This window comes from Dermacentor variabilis, chromosome 2 (assembly GCF_050947875.1).
Source record: "Dermacentor variabilis isolate Ectoservices chromosome 2, ASM5094787v1, whole genome shotgun sequence".
NCBI classification, from domain to species: domain Eukaryota; kingdom Metazoa; phylum Arthropoda; class Arachnida; order Ixodida; family Ixodidae; genus Dermacentor; species Dermacentor variabilis.
Genome location: NC_134569.1, coordinates 225,740,209 through 225,763,260, shown reverse-complemented (window position 1 = coordinate 225,763,260; position 23,052 = coordinate 225,740,209). Strand labels below are relative to the sequence as shown.

General features: G+C 44.4%; 1 protein-coding gene across 2 annotated transcripts in view; it reads left to right on the top strand.

The window, feature by feature from the left end:
* LOC142571201 (transmembrane protease serine 11D-like) overlaps positions 1-22,729 on the top strand; it is a 99,212-nt gene extending 76,483 nt beyond the window's left edge. For both annotated transcript variants that reach the window (XM_075679469.1, XM_075679470.1), the window contains 4 exons: positions 739-851; positions 3,841-4,100; positions 16,046-16,188; positions 22,539-22,729. In XM_075679469.1, coding sequence (XP_075535584.1) covers positions 739-851; positions 3,841-4,100; positions 16,046-16,188; positions 22,539-22,718 — 696 coding nt within the window. In that variant the 3' untranslated portion in view covers positions 22,719-22,729. The remainder of the gene's footprint in view (positions 1-738; positions 852-3,840; positions 4,101-16,045; positions 16,189-22,538) is intronic.
* Positions 22,730-23,052: the final 323 nt, after the last annotated feature.

Sequence of the window (23,052 nt, the reverse complement as noted above, 5' to 3'; positions counted from 1 at the left end):
ATATAAAACTCCTGAAATTGTGTCTGCTGCCTGATATGGTGCAAGTTGGTGCTCTTTTCCTACTTGTAGTGTGCACGTATCCCTTGCTCTGCGATGGAACGTTATGACATGTGCTTGTCTTACGTGTTTCTTCTCCTGTGCCCTGTTTGTAAAGCACTTTAGTGACACTAAGTGGGTCACCAACTCGTCAAACTTGACACCCTCTCGCTAATAAAAACTAGGCACAGATAAGCAAAGGACTTAGAACGTTGGCACCGCGCTGGCGACTGGCTGCAAAAAGTGCTATGCTGTGAATTTAATGAAACGAACAGGACAGTTATGAAATCTCTTTGCAGTACCAATTATAAAAAGAAGAGCGAGAACGAAAACAATGAAATAATTGATACTGTAATGCCACTTCTTAGTTAGCTGCCTGCAGCCTGCGTTCAACGTGCAAGCATATGGTCAGTATTAGAGCCTGGTCGACTGCTATACTTCTGACCCGAGTTTGTATTTTCTTAATGTTTTGAAGCTGAAACACTGTGTTCGATTACGCCAGGAATACTTGAGACGAAGGTGACGAATCGCGTAGTAATATTAACACAGCAAGATTGCACATTTTCGATGATCCTACATAAAAGAAAACGTTACAGTGATTCCTTCTCGATAGCAATTTGTACCATCGCCGAAACGTCTCTCACAATATAACTACTGTCTCTGCTTGAGGCTAATGTTCGCTCGCTTTCTCGCTCTACGCAGTTGAAGAGAGACCGGAAGAAGCCCATGCACCCCAAGGAGCCCGGGCGCACCTGTGTTGGTTCGGTGCTGTCTAGGAAGCACGTGCTGACGGCTGCCCGCTGCATTTGGCCGCGGTACGGTTATGCGTGCGGCAGACACGCTATTACGAGCGTCGCACTGTCACTCGCAACGATTGTACGCTCACGCTGTCTGTTTGCCTGTCCGGGCGTTCCTTCAAAGTTTTTGTCTCCTGGCCTTTGAAAGGGCGATTATAAGTGCGTTTTGCAACGTTGGAGCTCAAAAGGAGGTAGAAACAGGATTACTTCGAAATTGTGTAGTACGCGGAATGCACCTATCCAAATATAAGCGCATTGCTCTTTTAAAACAGTGACACTTTCGTGGAAATTATTGCGATCGAAAACCGTGCTTTCAGCATTTGTAGAATCAAGCAGCCTCGTCACAACAACTATTACGTGTTACATGTTGTTTATACCGAAATTATTGATACAGCGGAGGGGTGTCGTCAACCGAAAAGAAGCTTATTCCCTCACCCAGGACGAGAGAGAGAAAGAAAGAAACAAAGAGAGATCAGTATGCGATGCAATAAGCGTACAATGTGGTAGAACGCTGCATGGAGCAGTACACCTGATATGGGAAATCAGATATTGGTCGAATAATTAGCTTTTCGAACTGACCAGCCCGTGCCTAACGAAAAAGTTCAGAAATGCTTCACCGCACCCCCCCCCCCACTCCACACTTCGATATCAAATATTCATATCCTTTCTCCTCTCTTATGCATCAAACATCTCACAATTATTCACCACTATTGATTTGAAAATATCATCGGTCCACCAAAATATTCCTGCAGTGCAAATGCGTTCAATGTTAATAATCAACATAAAGAATCTGCGACTATAACTGCCCCACAGATACAATACACCCCTAGATGTCCGTGTAAGATTATCTTATCATTGAACAAGATGTGCCATTTTCTGTTTACAGGGTGATGCGATGTCTACTCTGGTCTGCTCGCTCCTTTATTTATAGAAAAAAGAGAGCTAACGGGAAATTTCGAGGTAGTATTTGTTGCAGTGAGAAATGTCTCAATGAACTCGTTTAGCCTTTTCAACGGTCAAGACTTTTACGTTTATGTTTCCGCTTAGTCGAGCTGCTGGTTACGCTCGGCAACGATTATGATAACTGCTTACTGCAGTTATCACGAACTCATTACAAATGAGTCATATGCGTACAGCAGCTGACACTGCTTTGCGTCAAGGTTATAGGCGTGACAGGTTACATGGTACTAAATTGGAGGTGATAGTGTGGATTAAAGTTTTGTTGTGGATTACAACGGGCATGGAGCTATTAAAGTTGTGGAGTCGACAAATGCACATATACTTTCGCAGAACAATATGTAGATTACCTATTTTACAGTGCCGAATTCATTTAGGGCTGAGAAAGCTTGCTCTTGAAGAACGCCCTCTGGTAGAACGCCCTAACGCCCTAGCACATATTTTGATGCACTACTTCTGCAAGGTTATTTTGCACTAAGCATTCTACAGGTTTCCCTTTGCCTACAGGTAGGCCTTTTCTCAGCACCTACGCCCTGAGACATGCGAAGTTTATAGCTCGTTGAGGACGGGACGACGCCTAGACCTAAGTGCCAGGTTGCAGTGTGGATGAGCAAAACGAGAACAAGGTGAAAGCGGGACCCGCTTTCGCCTTGTTCCCCTTTTGCTCATCGCCCTGAATTTTCGTCTCCCGCCTTCCCCCTGCTTCCCCAGGTTGCACTGAGGTTACATAGCATCCGCCGCTGTCTGTTTAAGACGAACTAGTGAGCATTTATAATGTTTTCATATCGCATTGTAAACTTGTGCCCCAGGAATACATGTATGGAATATTTGTTTACATTTAAACGGAATTTAATTTCTTGTTACTGTATTTTCAGGGCAGGTGTCTTTTCATTAAATTATCACTAAATGAGCGAATCCCGTGTGAATGAGTGTCCCGAGTTTGGGAGGTTTCTTCCGTGTCGTTTGTATTACCTTCCTTTCCTATGTGACCACCTTGTATCATTAAGGCACTCTGCAACCTTTTCTAACATGCGTTGTGTCCAAAACAAAGACAATGACATGCCGATATTGTGGAGGGGTTTTTTTCGTGCAAATAACTGTGGCGCCGGCTTTTAAAACGTATGCGTCCTTCAAGTTGCTTAAGACCCTCTCGCCTTTTGCAAACATGGGCCCTCGAGAGCTCCCGCTTTTGCCCACGACCATAGCTGCTTAAATATAGCGGGCAAAAAAAAAAGACAACGGAGAGTAGCAGAAGGACGTACAAACAGGAACGCCCATCTTTTGAGCACTTTACCCTGTAGATATACACGCATTTTTCAACGTTTCCGTATATTATACCAAAAATTAGGAGTGTTAGTCTAGAGGCATTATGCGAATTTATTTTATCCGGGAAAGTAAAACCAGACACTCCGTACTCAGCACAAAATGAAAAAAGGTTTTTTGTTCGGGTGCAATAGACTTTAAGAACACATGACCGAAAGTTAATTGAGCCGCTGACTCACTGCTATTGTTGTACGCGATTAAATCAACATACACATACATAGTAAGCGTCATTAGCCCCAAAATATGTTAGCCGGGGATGTGAAAGGGCACCAGTACGGAGTGAATGACCGTGGTAATCTATCCATAAATATATTCATTTGTGATTTATTGAGGGAAACACTGAATAAAATGTAGACAAGTAAAGTGTAGCATTATATGTGTTCTCCTTGAGGATCGTCAGCTGGCGCTGCGTTCTCTACGTTTTTATTTGCCACTGTATTCTGCGTGCAAATCGATATTTTTTTTTCGCGCATAAGATTAGAAAAATTCCTAGCCCCCAAAATTTTTGGGAGCGGGTAAACTCTGCGTCGAGGTTCTGGCTGCGTTTTATATATCATCCCAACCGCTTTACTATTTATTTATTTATTATTATTGTCTTTTTTGACGGCGACACAGGCGCATCGTTTGAAAACATGAGTATCCTTCAGTATTTCTATCAGTGGTATTGCTGTGAAAAGCACATGCCAGAATGACTAACTTGACACGACATTCTTGTCGAAAATTGCAGGAAGATGCGACCGGTGTACACGGTATACTACGGATCTGCCGTGTGGAACGATCAGAAGCCGACGGGCGTGGTCCGTGCAGTTCGGCATCCCGAGTGCCGATCGTTCGGCCGGGGCAGGAGACTCGTGAATGATGTGGCCGTGCTAGAAATTGAGCAAGACTTCCCTGCGATGCTCGACGCTGTTTCCCTGCCCAAAGATCTAGGCAACATCACAGGGCATGTGGTGGAGACGGCTGGATGGGGTAACACGGACGAGGAACGTGAGTGCCTCTCGCAATATATGTGCGTCTACGGCCACCTTCAGAAGTCTAATTGTTCACGTTAAAGGTCAACTGCAGTGAAGATTCACTTCCGCTACATTGGTTACAAATCTGCAGAAAAATACTACCGAAGCAATCCCTGCAAACCTGCAGGATTGGTGATTATATAATTTTTTGCATTAGCAGCCTACAGGCCGTACCTACGCAGACGATGCGGGCACATGGTGGTTGACGGCTATGACATAAGACCCGGCGTGGCCCCTTCCATATAGGAGCCGCGCGGTCTGCGCCGTGCATCCCTTCCGCAGAGTGGTAATAAGCGCGTTATTTTTTTTCAGTTTTACTGTCAAAAGCATATTTCCCTCCACCAGCCCATCTTTCTGTATATCGTTTCCGCATTTTCCAGTTTCGTTCCTCTTTGCAGTTTCTAAGGCGTTTTGCTTAGAGATAAGTAGCTAACGAAAACTTGTATTTTTACCTCAAGTAGGGTTACTCTGTACTGCGCCTTTTCAGTACGAGATGATGGTTGGTACTAAGAGGAGCCCATGCGTGCACTGTTTTGAGTGCGAGAGCTATTACGCGTTGGAAGAAACGCGGTTTGAGCCAGTACCAGAAGCCAACGGTGCAGCTTTTACCTGTATGATGTGCGTGCTAGGATGGGCCGCGGCTAGACTGTCTTGACCAGGAGAAAGATAAGCTAGCTAAGCCGGTCGGAATGCTAGAAAAGGAACTCAAAAGCGAACAGAAATAGAGTAACCAAGTAAAAGAAAGGCAAAACTAGCCAACGTAGAAATCAAGCTAAAGGCCACCATTCCGCAAAGCAATGGTGAACGCTTCGATGCCATCACCGCGAACGGCGCTGGCTCCGAGGCGAGAACAGCTAAGCAGGCCGAAACCACCACGCTGAAAAGCAGTAGCGGGAACGTCAGTCGTAGTTACGAGCGGGCTACCATTGACCGCGGAAGAAGACAATGCAGCAAAGTGCATAAGACAAAAGGTGACAGCATCGTGGCCTCGGGTGCAGCATCCGGCGGCGAGAAGATGGAAAAGCGTCGAGTTGTAATTGTTGGGATTTCCAACCTACGTAAAGCAGCGCCGGCGATAACAGAGAGGATTGGTGCAGGCAAACGAGACCATGTTAACGCGCCTCCGGGAGAACCAATAGGGCGGCGACAGCGAAAGCCAAGCAACAAATGTGGGACACAGTGGAGTAGGGGTACCTATAGTGGTGATAATGGAAGGAATACTTGAAGTACTGCAAGGATGAGAGGCAGCGATCGCGAAGCGAACAGCCAAAGGGTTCGCCAACCTGCGGAATGCTTCAAAGGAAGTACTAATCGCAGTGTGCACGGAGCTAGAGGTCGAAAGGCAGGGGCAGGCAAGCGAAAGGGCAGTGCTCGCAATAAAAAGGCAAATATGAACGGTAGCGAAGGCAAGTAATTATAGGGTCACTGACATCAGCCAAGAAGTGCACCGAGGGGGCCGCGAAGGCGCTTTTGTGCGTAACGGGGCGAATTTTAACGAAAGTGTAACAACACCGGTTGGAGGCCGATTCGCGCCTCGGGCTATGGCTTTATTTAGGCAGGCCCAAGGCAACCAGGAAGGAAGATTAAATATTGCCTGCAGCGACACATCAGTAAAGAGCAAAATTAAACCACAAGGAGTTACAAAAAGACGTACAGAGAAGAAGTATATGGAAGGTAAAATTTTTTACATAAACAAGCAAGGTGGAGCAAGAAGGAAATTAGCTGGAAATTGAAACACAGCTCAATGATGAAGCGACTAGTGTGTATGCCATGACCGAAACGCATCTACGAGATTTGGAGCAGCCACCTGTTATTGACAGTTTTGTATGACAAGGGTGAAACAGAACGGGTGAAGGAAAGGTGGAGGCGTAGGCATGCTAATTAGCCGATGTCTTAAGTGACAAATTGTAAAAGAGATATGTAAGAAGCATGTAGGTATTAGCGGCCCACTGGCAAGGCAAAAAGACGTTGCAGGGGGTAGATTACCTATGGTCAGGAATCGAAAGCGAAGATCAACATAACGAATTGATCAATCGCATTAGAAGCGATACGAAAGAGTTGAAGAAACCGGGTTCGGATGAAATTAGGCGGATATATGAATGCGCACATGGAGGATTTATAAATGAATATACTCATCGCAATGGTAGTCTAGTGCTGGATTTGTGCGATGAACAGAACGTTCTAGCAGTTAACAGGGAGAATAAGTTTCATCGACAGGTAACGTGGCAATGCGGAAACAGACATTCATGTATAAACTACGCCTTAGACTTATACCTGTGGGATAACAGGTAACGCCGGAAGAAGCAAAGAAAGCCTTGGTAGCTATGCAAAGGGCGAAGGCAGCTGGGGAGGATCAGGTAACAGCATATGTGTTGAAGGATGGTGGGCAGATTGTTCTAGAGAAACTGGCCACCCTGTATACGCAATGCCTCATGGCCTCGAGCGTACCGGAATCTTGGAAGAACGCTAACATAATCCTAATCCATAAGAAAGGGGACGCCAAAGACTTGAAAAATTATAGACCGATCAGCTTACTGTCAGGTGCCTACAAACTATTTACTAAGGTAATCGCAAATAGAATCAGCAACACCTTAGACTTCTGTCAACCAAAGGACCAGGCAGGATTCCATAAAGGCTACTCAACAATAGACCACATTCACACTATCAATCAGGTGATAGAGAAATGTGCGGAATATAACCTACCCTTATATATACCTCTCATTGATTACGAGAAAGCGTTTAATTATGTCGAAACCTCAGCAGTCATGGAGGCATTACGGGATTAGGGTGTAGACGAGCGGTATGTAAAAATACTGAGAGATATCTATAGCCGCTCCACAGCCACCGTAGTCCTCCATAAAGAAAGCAACAAAATCCCAATAAAGAAAGGCGTCAGGCAGGGAGATAAGATCTCTCCAATGCTATTCACAGCCTGTTTACCAGATATAGATTCACGGACCTGGATTGGGAAGAATTGGGGTTAAAAGTTAATAGAGAATACCTTAGTAACTTGCGATTCGCTGATGATATTGTCTTGCTTAGTAATTCAGGGGACCAATTGCAATGCATGCTCACTGACCTGGAGAGGTAAAGCAGAAGAGTGGGTCTAAAAATTAATCTGCAGAAAAGTAAAGTAATGTTTAACCGTCTCGGAAGAGAACAGCAATTTACAATAGGTAGCGAGGTACCTGAAGTGGTAAGGGAATAAATCTGCTTAGAGCATGTAATGACGGCGGGTCCGGATCATGAGACGGAAATAATCAGAAGAATAAGAATAAGCTGGCGTGCGATCATGAACAGCAGGTTGCCACTATCCCTGAAGAGAAAAGTGTACAATAGCGGTGTCTTGCCAGTACTCACCTACGGGGAAGAAACCTGTAGGCTTACGAAAGGGTTCTACTTAAATTGAGGACGACGCAACGAGATATTGAAAGAATGATGGGTGTAACATTAAGGAATAAGAAGCGAGCACATTGGGTGAGGGAACAAACGCGAGTTAATGACGTCTTGCTAGAAATCAAGAAAAAGAAATGGTCATGGGCACGACATGTAATGAGGAGGAAAGATAACCGACGGTCATTAAGAGTTACGGACTGGATTCCAAGGGAAGGGAAGCGTAGCAGGGGCAGCAGAAAGTTAGGTGGGCGGATGAGACTAAGAAGTTTGCAGGGACGACATGGCCACAATTAGTACATGACCGGGGTAGTTGGAGAAGTATGGGAGGGCCTTTGCCCTGCAGTGGGCATAGCCAGGCTGATGATGATGATGAGACATAAATAGCCTATGAACTACTAGACCAAATGATTATAGACTAACATGAAAAAAACTAGTCAGGGTAGCGACTGTAGGCGGTTAACGTGAAAGTTTGAGGGATATAATAATGCAAAACACGAACCGATAGCATCAGGATCTCAAAAAATGAATTAAGAGCAAATAATAGAGGAAATATTAGAGATTACCAAGAGATAAAGAACAAAACGGGGGTTTTTGCTAGAGAAGTTTGCGAGTTTAAGCAATTAGACGTTATACAGCCGGAAATAAAACAGGCCCAGCAAAAACAAAAATTCTAGGATTGGAAAGAAGAAACCACCTAAGTGGTTTAACAAAGAAAGAAAGGAAGCTACATAGGAAAGCGTAAGCATTCACTAAGGGATTATGGAGACGCCAGAGAGTTCGGATTACACGAAGGGATGCTCCTTAGGTGGAACAAATACCAAGGAAAGAAAAGAAAAGGGTGACGAGTGAGCTTGCGCAAGAGAAAATTAAATCTGCGAGTGAACGTCGGGGGCATAACATTCGCAAAACAGACCAACCCGCCCAGAAAAGATTATGGGACCGTATAAGAGCACTCGGAGCTCCAACTAAAATTCGCAAGTGGCTAGAAGGGATAAAGACGGTAACATCTGCGATGGAGGCGATGCGCAGTGGTACATCAGACACGTTATTAGGGATAACATCGGCACGAAAGAAAGCGTAGTTGATACTCCGCCAGCACAGAGAAGCCTGAAACATGAAAATTTACCTTAGAAAGGTTTTATTAGAAACAAGCAGAAGGAAATGTCCCTAATACCACGGCAGGAGGACCCGATGAAATGCCACTATAGCGAATCGAAAACCTCCATCCAAAGAGCGAGGAACTGCTGACTAAGGCCATCGATCAAGTGGTCAGAAAGAAGAAAGTTCTAGTTGGATGGCGTGAAAGGAAGGTGAACCCCATCTACAAAGGCAAAAGTGATAAGGATAAGACGAGCTCGTACCTGCCACCTACAGTAACGTCGGAGCTATATGTGTAGAAGGACAATGCAAGCCATAAAATTGGAACTGTCGAACTGGCTGGAGATTTGGATTGTAAAACTTTACTTGTCCAACAGATGTAGGGAAGGCTTTAAGCCTTCCCACCTAGACGACAGCCAGGAGTTCTTGGACCCTAGCGGCGGTTTCGGCCAGTTGGACGGTCTTCAGTTGAATCTCCGGATCGGAGCTGAGTAATAAGGTCTCCCATTGTTCTAAAGACTTTATTCTTCCCTCAGAGGGAGCCTGTAGGCATTCCCACAGCATGTGATTAAGATTAGCCCTGGCTTTACATAGCTTACACTGGCTGGAGTACTGACCCGGGTAGTAGAGGCTGCGTGACACCGGGCTTGGAAAAGAGTTGGTTTGCAGGCGACGCCAAGTGGAGGCCTGGCTCTGGTTTAAGGATGCATCAGCCGGAGGATATTTAACCCGCCCTAGTCTGTAGTGTTGTGTGATCTCTCTGTAGCACACTAAGCGGTCTCGCCCCATGAAGCCTTCGGCTAGCCCACCAGCTCGGAATGTAAGTCCTCGAGCTAATTCGTGGGCTGCCTCGTTCCCAGTGAGGGAGGCGTGCGCAGGTGCCCAGATTATTTCAATTTTCCTGTTATCTCTATTCTATTCTATTCTATTCTATTCTATTCTATTTCTATTCTGTTCGCCTCGGGAGAAATTCTGCATCTGGCAAAGTCCATCACCGCAACCTTAGAGTCGCTGACTATAATTTTGGCTGAAGTACTTACAATTGCAAGTGTTATGGCTGATTCTTCTCCAATCTGAGAGCAATCCGTTGGAACTGTGCCACTGGCTATCAATCTAGTTTCAGCGCTCGCTACAGCTAGGGCCATGCGGCCGTTGCCATAGTCTGCAGCATCAACGTAATGCACGTCCTTCGAGTTTTTGAAACGCTTCTCAAGAGCCTCGGCCCGTTTCTCTCTGCGTTCCTTGTGATGGATTGGGTGCATGTTTTGAGGTAGTGGTGGGATTATTAGTCGGTTCCGCACGCTTCGCGGCAGGTCGACTTTGACACCTTCCTGCCCCTCATAGTTTATGCCTAGCCTAGCTAGGATTTTCCTGTCCGTAGGGCTTCCCGCAAGTCTCTCATACTGCGAGATCCTTACTGCTTCAATAATCAATGATGTACTGGGGGAACTGCAGAATGGGTTCAGGCCCGGCAGAAGCTTAGAGGATAATATGTCTGTACTAACCCAGTACATAGAGATTTCTGTAGATCAGAATAGACCTTTTCGATAGCATTTCTAGATATCAAAGGACCTCATGACAACGTAGCTAGGGAGTTGTCATGGCATACTCTTAAGCACTAAGACACCATGGACAATTGCGTGGAGCGGCTGAGATATATATATATATATATATATATATATATATATATATATATATATATATATATATATATATATATATATATATATATATATATATATATGCAGACAACCGAGTACAAGTTGTATGGGAAGGTCGGAGATGTAATAGAGCGTTGAGGATTCACCAAGGACTGAACTGAAGCAAGCATTGTCACTGTCGCCATTGTTCTTCACGCTTTATGTTAAGGGCATAGACAGACGACTGGAAAACAGCGAATTGGGGTTTGATTTATCCTACATGCATACTGGACAAATGGTGGTGCAGAAGCCAACTGGACTGATGTATGTGGACGACATAGTGCTACTAGCGAACAATAATAGAGATTTACAGACACTTGCAAATATACGTGGCAAAGCAGCGAAAATTCTAGGCCTGAAGTGTAGCACAGAGAAATAGAGCATTATTATCTTTGATGAAGAGACGAGTAATAACGTGCTGTCAATTCCACAGCTCCCTGTCACTGTCACTGTCTCACTGTCCACTGTCAAGCAATATAGTACCTCGGCGTTTACGTAGAAGAAGAGAAGACTTGTTCAAGCTCCCAACAAGGGAATCTGAAAATAAAGGACAAGCGGAATGCTGCAATAATGCAACAAAGCGCACTGTGAGGCCAAACTAAATATGAGGTGGTGCATGAAACCTGGAAAGGAGTTATGCTACCAGCACTAAGGTTCGCAAATGTCACTCTATGCTTAAATTCAGGTATCTTGTACGGGTTAGAAGTGAACAAAAAGTCGGTTGCCTTTGGGAGCTCACGGTAAATCCATGAAGGAGGTAGTACAGGGTGACGTGCATTGAGCTCCTTTTGAATTAAGAGATGCACAGAACAAAAGTAGTTTTGAAGAAAGCCTCAGGAACATCGATGAAGGTAAATGGGCAGCTAAAGTGCACAAGTATCTGTACTTGAAAGGCGTTGACACAGTATGGATAAATAGTCAAGAAAGTTTGTAATCAAGTAAATTGGAATTCAGAATCATCAGAAAAAAGCGAGAGAAACAGAGACAAATAATTGAATGCAAAGAACGGAAACAAAAAGGGCCATGGAGATTTACAAGAATAGGAAGAAAGAAATTAGAAAGGAAAATCTGTACAATAACGCAAAAGGGCAGTACCTTACTATATACTATATTTGAGGCTCAAACTGGTCGCCTAAGGACAAAAACATATCGGAGCAAATATCACAGCTGGATGAGATATGTGCATGCTGTAACAAAATCCGAAAATCAGTGAGCACATACTAATGTAATTCGAATTCACCCAGTGAGAGGCGCAGGCAACGTACACCTTCCAGAAGCGCTTGGGCTTAACGTGGACGGAAGCGTCAGCCGGTATGCAGTCGAGATAAGCAAGAGACGTTTAGAGTACTGGTGCAAAAAAAAGTAGGGAAGAAATTGATAGACCGGATCTCTTAGTTATTGCTAGCGGTAAAAGGTAGATTTTGAAGGGGAAAAAGTGATTAAGATGTGAACAAAAAATAAATACATGTATAGCGTATCTGGTTGAGTGAAGCGGACCAGGTGACTATTTGCCACCACCCCGTTTCAATGATGATGCCCATAAATCAGCATCATAAGACTTTTACATGTTAAAGAAGAAAGTATACCGATACAATTACAATCATTCCTTTCAAAAATATAATTGATTACAATTTCCTATTACTGTGCCACAAAAGAATATTGAGCAATTACTGCTATGTAATCGATTATTTTAGCGTTACTTCCTTCCCTGTTTTATGAACATTGTACAACTGCACTGAAAAGAACGATCTTGCCTGGAGAGAGAGAGAGAAAGAGAGAACGCTTCAGTGAAGGGCAGAGATTTTAGTCGGCCTATAGGCATCGCTGACACTCTACTCTGCATGGGGAAGGCAATTGGGGAGAAAAAGATAGAAGGACAGAGGCGCAGAAGAAAGGAATAAGTTAAGGAAAATTGGGAACTGAGTTTTCTGACTCATGGGCGATGGCGTGCAATGGTAAAGTCCTGCAGTGTACGCACCATTCTACAATGAGGTGACAGAATTCGCTGCGTGAAAGGTGCATGAGGGTGACAGAGAAGAACTAAAGTTTGTCGAGTTGACCAATGTTTTAAGTACGCGAATAAAAAGTTCATCGCACGCCTCTGTTGTGTGAAGCAGGCTAAAGGGCCTAAGACGCAGTCAGAATCTTCCCTGGCTCTTTCATTGCGTCCTTTGCAGCCATTTGCACATTGTTTACCCTCACTGGGCATTGCTTTACAAATCTTTCTGCAATTATTTTCCCTAGTTATCTTCTCAAAACATCTCCAGTGACACTGAAAACTCATCCAAAGCGTGTGCACGAACACCTTGCAACTCACGAACATCTTACTCACAAAATGGGTAGCCGGTCGGTCTGAGGACTGGCTAACCTCCCTGTCTTTCTGTCTATTCCTGTTGCTTTCCTTTCTTACTCACACGGTTATGGTTGCTCAATGCCACGATGCTCGGATCAGTACCGTATAAATGAAGTGCTTCACATTGTTACTGTGGCTAGGGGAAGGCGCTCCCTGTAGGGCCGATTAAAATCTTGAACATTACCCACAGCTGATTCTCTTCCGTCGATGTCAGAAGTAACGATCGCTGTGTTGAAGCGCCTTTTTAATTGGTAGACCGACGCATGATGGACCACCTCTTGGTGTTTTTTACTCGTTATCCATTTACACTCGCGTTATGGTAACAGACGCCTGCAAACTTTCACGTTCCTTGAAATGGTTGGTCAATATGTAATGTAATTTAATACAGAGCTGCGCAATATTCCGCCCAGAAATACTGTTTGTGTCTTACAATTGCAAAAAATGTGTATATGAGACATGTACATATCAAACAGATAGATACATATGCATTTTGCGATCAAGAACTTCTGTCTGTATCAGATAACTTAAAGACTGCACTAAGGAAAGAATAATTGAGTAGCAGCTGGCTCTTACGGAACCTATGAAGGCCGTGTATAATTCCATGTGCCAGAGAGAGAAAGAGAGGGAGAGACTAATATATCGCCACGGGGATGAGAGTAGCCAGAAGGGATAGGAAATTGTATTTACAAATTATATGCAGACAGACACGGCTGCAGGCTGGATGACAGAACAGCGCGAGCACTACTCTGATCGTCGTCTTCACCGTCTTTCTAGCGCATTCTTCTATGCTCGGCTGGATGCGTGATTCAGTGCGCAAGAACAGCGCGTAACAATATCTTATGAGCAAAGCTTAGAATTTGGACTTCCAATAGAGGAGCGCACATTCACAACCCTGCCCTGTTCATATAACCGAAGAGTAGCTGCAGGATGTCGATTGTGCAAAGGAGTTAATTAACCCATGCGCATGTTTTCATCCTTGCGGAAAATAGCGTCTGCCAATTTGGGTGTACAAATCTACGTGGCCTGTTGAATGTCGTTTCGACAAAAATATTGGTTGCATGTAATTGGTTGCTGAAAAGATGTGATTAAATTACAGTGAGCCTTAACGAGTAATCAAAATGTTGGTCAAATTACAAAATTGCCAAAATGACAACGTTATTGATTACGTAGCTATTTGCTTGTATTTTGTTACGTACAAGTTTGGTCCCGAGAGCAGCGCCATAAAGGAGCTTTGGTGCATACGCGCATCGTACATCATGCGCTTTGGCAATTGCAATATGCTGTGACGCAAGAAATGCTTCATTGATAATCGCATCAAGGTGGAAATAATTCGTGAGGGTCAAAGAGAGTCATTGGATAGCGGCGTACACACAGTCGCAAATGCCCACTGAACCAAGTCGTCGAAAATAATGTTCCTTCAAGAGGGCACACACTCTCTCACGCAGAAGTAACCAAAGTTGTCTTCAACGAGGTTCATTGAAGAGCGACACATACCCAGTGATGCAAGTTACCGTCAGAGAGGCTCTTCGGTGAGGGGAAAATACAGATTGTCCCACATTCAGTGACCCACGCTTGTGGGGCGGTTGGTTTCGAGCCCAGTTTCGTCACCTCAGCAAGGCAGTGATCGAGTTGGTGGGAAAACGGTTTGATACGAACAAGAAATTCGGCGGAGTGCATCTCCTGATGTCTGTCAACGGAAATGTGTTATCATCGCATCAATATAGCGACACAATGTGCTGCCACCATCGAAACGAGTTATGTATGAGGCGTGTACTGCAGCGAAACTCGTATTTCGCGCTTCCCTTAAAAGACTCGGCGCCATCAAGCAGTGCCACCACGAAGCCTGTGCCTGGCCTACAGATTGCACGGTGCGCCGGTGCGTGCGAATGTTGAGAGATGCGCTATGCCGGCCGCCGGGCTCCTCTCTCGCGCTATTTTCTGTACACGCTGCACCATCTAGTGGCAATGCCGAGAAATCCGCGTGCGGCCTCCGAGACGAGAAGCGTGGCACACCGGTGCTAGTAAACGCACACTCCGTGGCACATACTCAGTGACCAGAGTGGCCGAGAGCTGCACTGAAGAACGGCACGTAATACAAGTGAATTGAAGGTGCAACTCGCTGAAGTTTTGGCCTGAAAGGCGTTCATGAAAGCGAATCATACCTGGTGCATTGATGGAACAGCTTGCTAATCCGTCGGTTTGGTATTCGTGAACAACCCATGTGAATTAAATTCAATTCCACTCTGCATCGGTTAAATTAAAGGGACCTTTTTCATCAATGTGGAGCGGCACATTCCCAATGGGGAATACCTAGCTACTCAAGCTGGCGCCAAAGACGTCCTTCATTCAATAGCGGCGTTCACCCACCGGGCCTTAGACGGTGACCCAAGTTGCTATCAAAGATATGCGTTGAACACCCGCGCAAACCGAGTGACACATACCCAGTGCACCCAGTCGGCGTCAAACGGCTTCTATGAACTCCGTGACCTACTCAGCCCCGAATCTGCAGTCATCAATGCCGGTGTGAAAGGGGTTCGTTGAAGAGTGGCATGTATGTAGATACTGCCGCATACACAGTGACCCAAGTTCGTCCCATCGTTGGTTTCGAAGCCACTTCCCTCGGCCCAACAGCCCAAGGCGTGGGCCATTCGACCACGGATTGTTTGCATGTTCTCGTGTTAAGGTATGAATGTGACGAGGCTTTGTATTTATCGCACACCTAGTTGCACACCTAGGTGCCATCGTTACTGCGCAGTTAATTCTAACGTTTATTCTGGGCTTGCACATCGCGTTGATATCGTTTCTATTGTATCGTCTTAGATCAGCTGAGTTGTCACTAATCCTTACTTCATGAGCGCAACAACACTTCTTTTCTATTTCGTCAAAACCCTGCTTAGAAACAGACGTAGTCGCATGTGAACTATAAGATTTAGTTTCATGCTACTCAATTATATAACTCACTACATTGAAGAATTCAATCTTTCAGGACCACGTAGGCGGGAGAACGGTTAGATATAAAGATACATGGATAGAAGCATAGTCACGGAAAGTACTTGAAGCATTCATTTAAATGCTAACCCACTGAAACGTACAGAAGAACATACACAAACTGGGTCAATTTTCTAAAGAATGCCAATCGCAATTAACAAAAGTGGTTCCTGCGTTGCCATCGGTTGGCTCGTGTTTCGCCATGCCGCATTGTACAGGTACCTATTGGATTCTAATGTAGTGTTCATTATTCTGTCCAAGATTGAATGATTGTACGACGTCAACAATCAAGGTATAATGATAGCTTATTCTCGAAAAGCTTTAAAAACAAACAACTGAATAGCGCTGGTCTGTACTCCACGACAACCATGTCTCTCGATGCAGAGGAGGCAAGGCTTAACCACAGTGCCCAGCTACAACGAGTTGCCCTCAGGCTGCGTAGTGCCGAGCGTTGCAAGGAAGCCTACCCGAGCGCAGATCTGAAAGGCCAGGTCTGTGCAACTGCGAAAGACGGCCAGCCGCACCTGGTGAGGCACTTCAATTCAAAGCACCTCTTATCCATGGCCTGCGTTTTCTTCCGTCACAATTCGCTGCTCATATAGACGGGGATGGGAACCTATTACGATGTGGTTGGTCATTTTGCCCATAACCAGTGAGCGTTCAATGTCCTTGCAGTTTCAGCTGATGCATTATCCACGAAACACGAATTTCCAGAAAACATTTCAGATGATTTGAAAAAGATGTACAGAACCTAGTATGATATATAGAACATAAAATGTCGAAAACATTCCCCGCATACTTAACATAATCGCCATCATCATCATCAGCCTCGTTACGCCCACTGCAGGGCAAAGGCCTCTCCCATACTTCTCCAACTACCGCGGTCATGTACTAATTGTGGCCATGTTGTCCCTGCGAACTTCTTAATCTCATCCGCGCACCTAACTTTCTGCCGTCCCCTGCTACACTTCCCTTCCCTTGGAATCCAGCTCCTAACCCTTAATGGCCATCGGTTATCTTCCCTCCTCATTACATGTCCTGCCAATGACCATTTATTTTTCTTGATTTGTAGTAAGATGTCATTAACTCGCGTTTGTTCCCTCACCCAATCTGCTCTTTTCTTATCCCTTAACGTTACACCTATCATTCTTCTTTCCATAGCTCGTTCCGTCGTCCTCATTTTATGTAGAACCCTTTTCGTAAGCCTCCAGGTTTTTCCCCGTACGTGAGTACAGGTAAGACACAGCTGTTATACACTTTTCTCTTGAGGGATAATGGCAACCTGCTGTTCATGATCTGAGAATGCCTTCCAAACGCACCCCAGCCCATTCTTATTTTTCTGATTATTTCAGTCTCATGATCCGGATCTGCGGTCACTACCTGTCCTAAGTAGGTGTGTTCCCTTAGCAGTTCTAGTGCCTCGCTACCTGTTGTAAACTATTCTCTTCCGATACTGTTAAACATTACTTTAGTTTTCTGCAGATAAATTTTCAGACCCACCCTTCTGCTTTGCCTCTCCAGGTCAGTGAGCATGAATTGCAATTGGTCCCCTGAGTTACTAAGAAAAGCAATATCATCAGCGAATCGCAAGTTACTAAGGTATTCTCCATCAACCCTTATCCTCAATTCTTCCCAATCCAGGTCTCTGAATACCTCCTGTAAACACGCTCTGAATAGCATTGGAGAGATTGTATCTCCCTGCCTGACGCCTTTCTTTATTGGGATTTTGTTGCTTTGTTTATGGAGGGCTACGTTGGATGTGGAGCCGCTATAGATATCTTTCAGTATTTTTTACATACGGCTCGTATACACCCCGATTCCGTAACGCCTCCATGACTGCTGAGGTTTCGACTGAATGAAACGCCTTCTCGTAATTAATGAAAGCTATATATAAGGGTTGGTTATATTCTGCACATTTCTCTATCACTTGATTGATAGTGTGAATGTGGTCTATTGTTGAGTAGCCTTTACGGAATACTGCCTGGTCCTTTGGTTGACGGAAGCCTAAGGTGTTCCTGATTCTATTTGCGATTACTTTAGTAAATGTTTCGTAGGCAACAGACAGTAAGCTGATCGGTCTATAATTTTTCACGTTTTTGGCGTCCCCTTTCTTATGAATTAGGATTATGTTAGCGTTCTTCGAAGATTCCGGTACGCTCGAAGTCATGAGGCATTGCGTATACAGGGGGGCCAGCTTTTCTAGAACAATCTGCCCACCATCCTTTAACAAATCTGCTCTTAACTTATCCTTCCCAGCTACCTTCCCACTTTGCATAGCTCCCAAGGCTTTCTTTACTTCTCCCGGCGTTACTTGTGGGATTTCAAATTCCTCTAGACTATTCTCTCTTCAGAAGAGTTAACTGCTGGGCTAGTTGGTGATCTTGCATATTGAAAAGATATAGCCCTCCAAAACACGCATGTGCGGTGTTTTGGAGGGCTATATATGTCGAGTGTCGAGTCGAGTGAAGAAGAAACTAGGAATAGGCAAGAATCAGACGTGTGCGTTAAGAGACAAAGCCGGCAATATCGTTACTAATATGGATGAGATAGTTCAAGTGGCTGAGGAGTTCTATAGAGATTTATACAGTACCAGTGGTACCCACGACGATAGTGGAAGAGAGAATAGCCTAGAGGAATTCGAAATCCCACAGGTAACGCCAGAAGAAGTAAAGAAAGCCTTAGGAACTATGCAAAGGGGGAAGGCAGCTGGGGAGGATCAGGTAACAGCAGATTTGTTGAAGGATGGTGGTCAGATTGTTCTAGAGAAACTGGCCACCCTGTATACGCAATGCCTCATAACCTCGAGCGTACCGGAATCTTGGAAGAACGCTAACATAATCCTAATTCATAAGAAAGGGGACGCCAAAGACTTGAAAAATTACAGACCGATCAGCTTACTGTCCGTTGCCTACAAAGTATTTACTAAGGTAATCGCAAATAGAATCAGGAACACCTTAGACTTCTGTCAACCAAAGGACCAGGCAGGATTCCGTAAAGGCTACTCAACAATAGACCATATTCACACTGTCAATCAAGTGATAGAGAAATGTGCAGAATATAACCAACCCTTATATATAGCTTTCATTGATTACGAGAAAGCGTTTGATTCAGTCGAAACCACAGCAGTCATGGAGGCATTACGGAATCAGGGTGTAGATGAGCCATATTTAAAAATACTGGAAGATATCTATAGCGGCTCCACAGCCACCGTAGTCCTCCACAAAGAAAGTAACAAAATCCCTATAAAGAAAGGCGTCAGACAGGGAGATACGATATCTCCAATGCTATTCACAGCATGTTTACAGGAGGTATTCAGAGGCCTGGAGTGGGAAGAATTGGGGATAAAAGTTGACGGAGAATACCTTAGCAACTTGCGATTCGCTGATGATATTGCCTTGCTTAGTAACTCAGGAGACCAATTGCAATGCATGCTCACTGACCTGGAGAGGCAAAGCAGAAGGGTGGGTCTGAAAATTAATTTGCAGAAAACTAAAGTATTGTTTAACAGTCTCGGAAGAGAACAGCGGTTTACGATAGGTAGCGAAGCACTGGAAGTGGTAAGGGAATACATCTACTTAGGGCAGGTAGTGACCACGGATCCGGATCATGAGACTGAAATAATCAGAAGAATAAGAATGGGCTGGGGTGCGTTTGGCAGGCATTCTCAAATCATGAACAGCAGGTTGCCACTATCCCACAAAAGGAAAGTGTATAACAGCTGTGTGTTACCAGTACTCACATATGGGGCAGAAACCTGGAGGCTTACGAAAAGGGTTCTGCTGAAATTGAGGACGACGCAACGAGCTATGGACAGAAGAATGATGGGTGTAACGTTAAGGGATAAGAAAAGAGCAGATTGGGTGAGGCAACAAACGCGGGTAAACGACAGCTTAGTTGAAATCAAGAAAAAGAAATGGGCATGGGCAGGACATGTAATGAGGAGGGAAGATAACCGATGGTCATTAAGGGTTACGGACTGGATTCCAAGGGAAGGGAAGCGTAGCAGGGGGCGGCAGAAAGTTAGGTGGGCGGATGAAATTAAGACGTTTGCAGGGACAACATGGCCACAATTAGTACATGACCGGGGTAGTTGGAGAAGTATGGGAGAAGCCTTTGCCCTTCAGTGGGCGTAACTAGGCTGATGATGATGATGATATGTCGAGTGCTTCCACCCTCATTAAACAGTTGAAGTAGCGCCCGTGGTGTCGTCGTCTTTCTAGTGTGTGCTGTTTTTTTGGCGCAAAATCTTTTCAATATGCTATTCTCTCTTCCATTATCGTCGTGGGTGCCACTGGTACTGTATAAATCTCTATAGAACTCCTCAGCCACTTCAACTATCTCAACCATATTAGTAATGATATTGCCAGCTTTGTCTGTCCTAGTTTCCTAGTTTCTTCTTCACTGTTTTTAGGCTTCCTGCGTTCCTGAGAGCATGTTCAATTCTATACATATTATACTTCCTTATGTCAGCTGTCTTGCGCTTGTTGATTAACTTCGAAATTTCTGCCAGTTCTATTCCAGCTGTAGGGTGAGAGGCTTTCATACATTGGCGTTTCTTGATCACATCTTTCGTCTCCTGCGATAGCTTACTGGTATACTGTCTAACGGAGTTACCACCGACTTCCATTGCACACTCCTTAATGATGCCCACAAGATTGTCGTTCATTGCTTCAACACTAAGGTCCTCTTCCTGAGTTGAAACTGAATACCTGTTCTGTAGCTTGATCTGGAATTCCTGCATTTTCCCTCTTACCGCTAACTTGTTGATCGACTTCTTGTGTACCAGTTTCTTCCGTTCCCTCCTCAGGTCTAGGCTAATTCGAGTTCTTACCATCCTATGGTCACTGCAGCGCACTTTGCCGAGCACGTCCACATCTTGTATGATGCCAGGGTTAGCGCAAAGTATAAAGTCTATTTAATCGGGGCTCATCCATGTCCACTTTCGGCTATCCCGCTTGCGGAAGAAGGTATTCATTATCCACATATTATTATCTTCTGCAATCTCTACTAATAACTCTCCCCTACTATTCCTATAGACTATGCCATATTCCCCCACTGATTGGTCTCCAGCCTGCTTCTTGCCTACTTTGCCATTGAAATCGCCCATCATTGTAGTGTACTTTGTTTTGACTTTACCCATCGCCGATTCCACGTCTTCATAGTAGCTTTGGACTTCCTGGTCATCATGACTGGATATAGGGGCGTAGACCTGTACGACCTTCAATTTCTACCTCTTAATAAGTTTCACAACAAGACCTACCACCCTCTCGTTAATGCTGTAAAATTACTGTTACCAGCTATATCCTTATTACCAATTATATCCTTATTAATGAGGAATCCGACTCCTAGTTCTCGCCTATCCACTAGGACTCGGTAGCACAGGACGTGCCCGCTCTTTAGCACTGTATCTGCTTCGTTTGTCCTCCTAACTTCACTGAGCCCTATTATATCCCATTTACTGCCCTCTAATTCCTCCAATAGTACTGCTAGACTCGCCTCACCAGATAACTTTCTAGCGTTAAGCGTAGCCAGGTTCAGATTCCAATACTTAAATTATATGCCTCTAAAGCCTTTTAAGTATCTTTGTTTTTGTTGACAAACATTACTGCAAAATCTAATTTTTATTGTTTTGAATACTGATAAACCCTATTCAAGCTTGCACTTTAATTTGTGTTTAAAAAGCACTTAATGTCTAAAGAATACTAAGAAATTTATCATATGAGTTCAGTCACATGGGGGGCGCAAAAGAAAAAAAGAACGAGCGAACGACATTCACAGGCAATAGGCAATGAAAAGCCAGGTCTCCTGCGATAAATATGTTTTACAAGCCCTTTACTACAATTGCATTGTCATTCACCATTTGTTTGAACTATATCCTAATGTGTCGCGGCGCAAGTGAAGGAGATACCAGCTCGGTTGAATATTTACGCCACCCACAGGAGGGAATCGTGCCCGCCTGTGAATACCACGAATGAAAAAAAGAAAGAACTGCCGCCGTGCAGAGGGTAAAGCATCTGGCTTGCGAATGCGAATACGCGAGTTCCTATTTAACTCTTTGGCATGCACTTTTTGCACCTAAATAGTATCTTTATAAGTTATAAATTACTATTGGCACTAAAATTATTGTAAACTAGCAGGAAATATCCCAGTTACTTAGTTTGCAGCTAGATATGAAGCTCTGAAAAATGTTTAAAGAGTTTTTTGTGAAGTTTTCCAACGTTGCGTTGGCACAGCTTCAGAAGATTTCTGAAGGGTAGGCATCAAAATAACAAATTAACGCTGATTTCGCTTAGAGTTTTCAGTTCTTCTTAAAAGAGGCTTTACGTACATTGTTTGCATGTTCTCGTGTTACGTGATGTGCTTGATGAGGCTTTGTATTTATTGTACACTTTGTAGGAGGTTTCTGTGTGCCATCGTTACTTCCCAGTTAATTCTGACGTTTATTCCGGGTTTGTAGACCGCGTTGATATCATTTTCATTGTATCGTCTTTGATCAGCTGAGTTGCCACTGATTTTTGCTTAATGAGCGCAGGGACACTTCTTTTGTATTTCGTCAGAAGCCTGCTCAGAAACAGACGTAGTCGCATGTGAAAGTTACTGGTTCCGCTCTGTACTAGTCAATTAGATTTCACTAGATTGCAGAATTCAATCTTTCAGGACCGATTCTTTCATTCCGCTCTTCCCGCTATAGTAAGCCACAAGTACATTTTTACAGAACAAACATTTGCTCGCTTTTACAGAAAATCTCGGGCGTTAAACTCTATGTAAGTCGTTTAATTGCTATCGGCGAAGCACATAGGAAAAAGGCAGTTATGCAGTAGACATACAAAATGATATGCCGTCAAAGGACATCAACCTTAACATTGAATGCGTGCAGGACGACTTTGGTGCTCCACTGTTGCTCACCACAGATGACTGGTACGTGGTCGGAGTGTTCTCTTGGTTCCGCCTGAGAGACTTCCCCACTTCACCGTTTGTCTTCGCCAGCACATCTTACCACAGCCAATGGATAAAGAGCGTCATCGGCAAGACGAGTGGAGAAAAACGACTCCCATAATAAAAAGGAGGGCGTCACAGAATGCCCATGGGAAGGGAAGCTTGTGGTTTCGGTCTGTAGACTTGAAATACAACACTTGCGGATCTACTTCTACGCCTAGTTGTGGTTGGCGGTAGCGAAAAGAAAGCGAACGCCTTTTTCTGCTCAATTCTCTAACTGAACTTTTTTCTGTATCGTCTGAGGGTGCAATTGCCCTTTTTCGTTTATTTTGGCACCACTATGTAACATCACCAACTTTTGCACAAACGCCGAAAAGGAGATCCGCAATCACAAGCAGGTGTCTTACCCGCACACAAACGCTGCTACCTCCCGAGACTGACATCAGAAGTTCTGC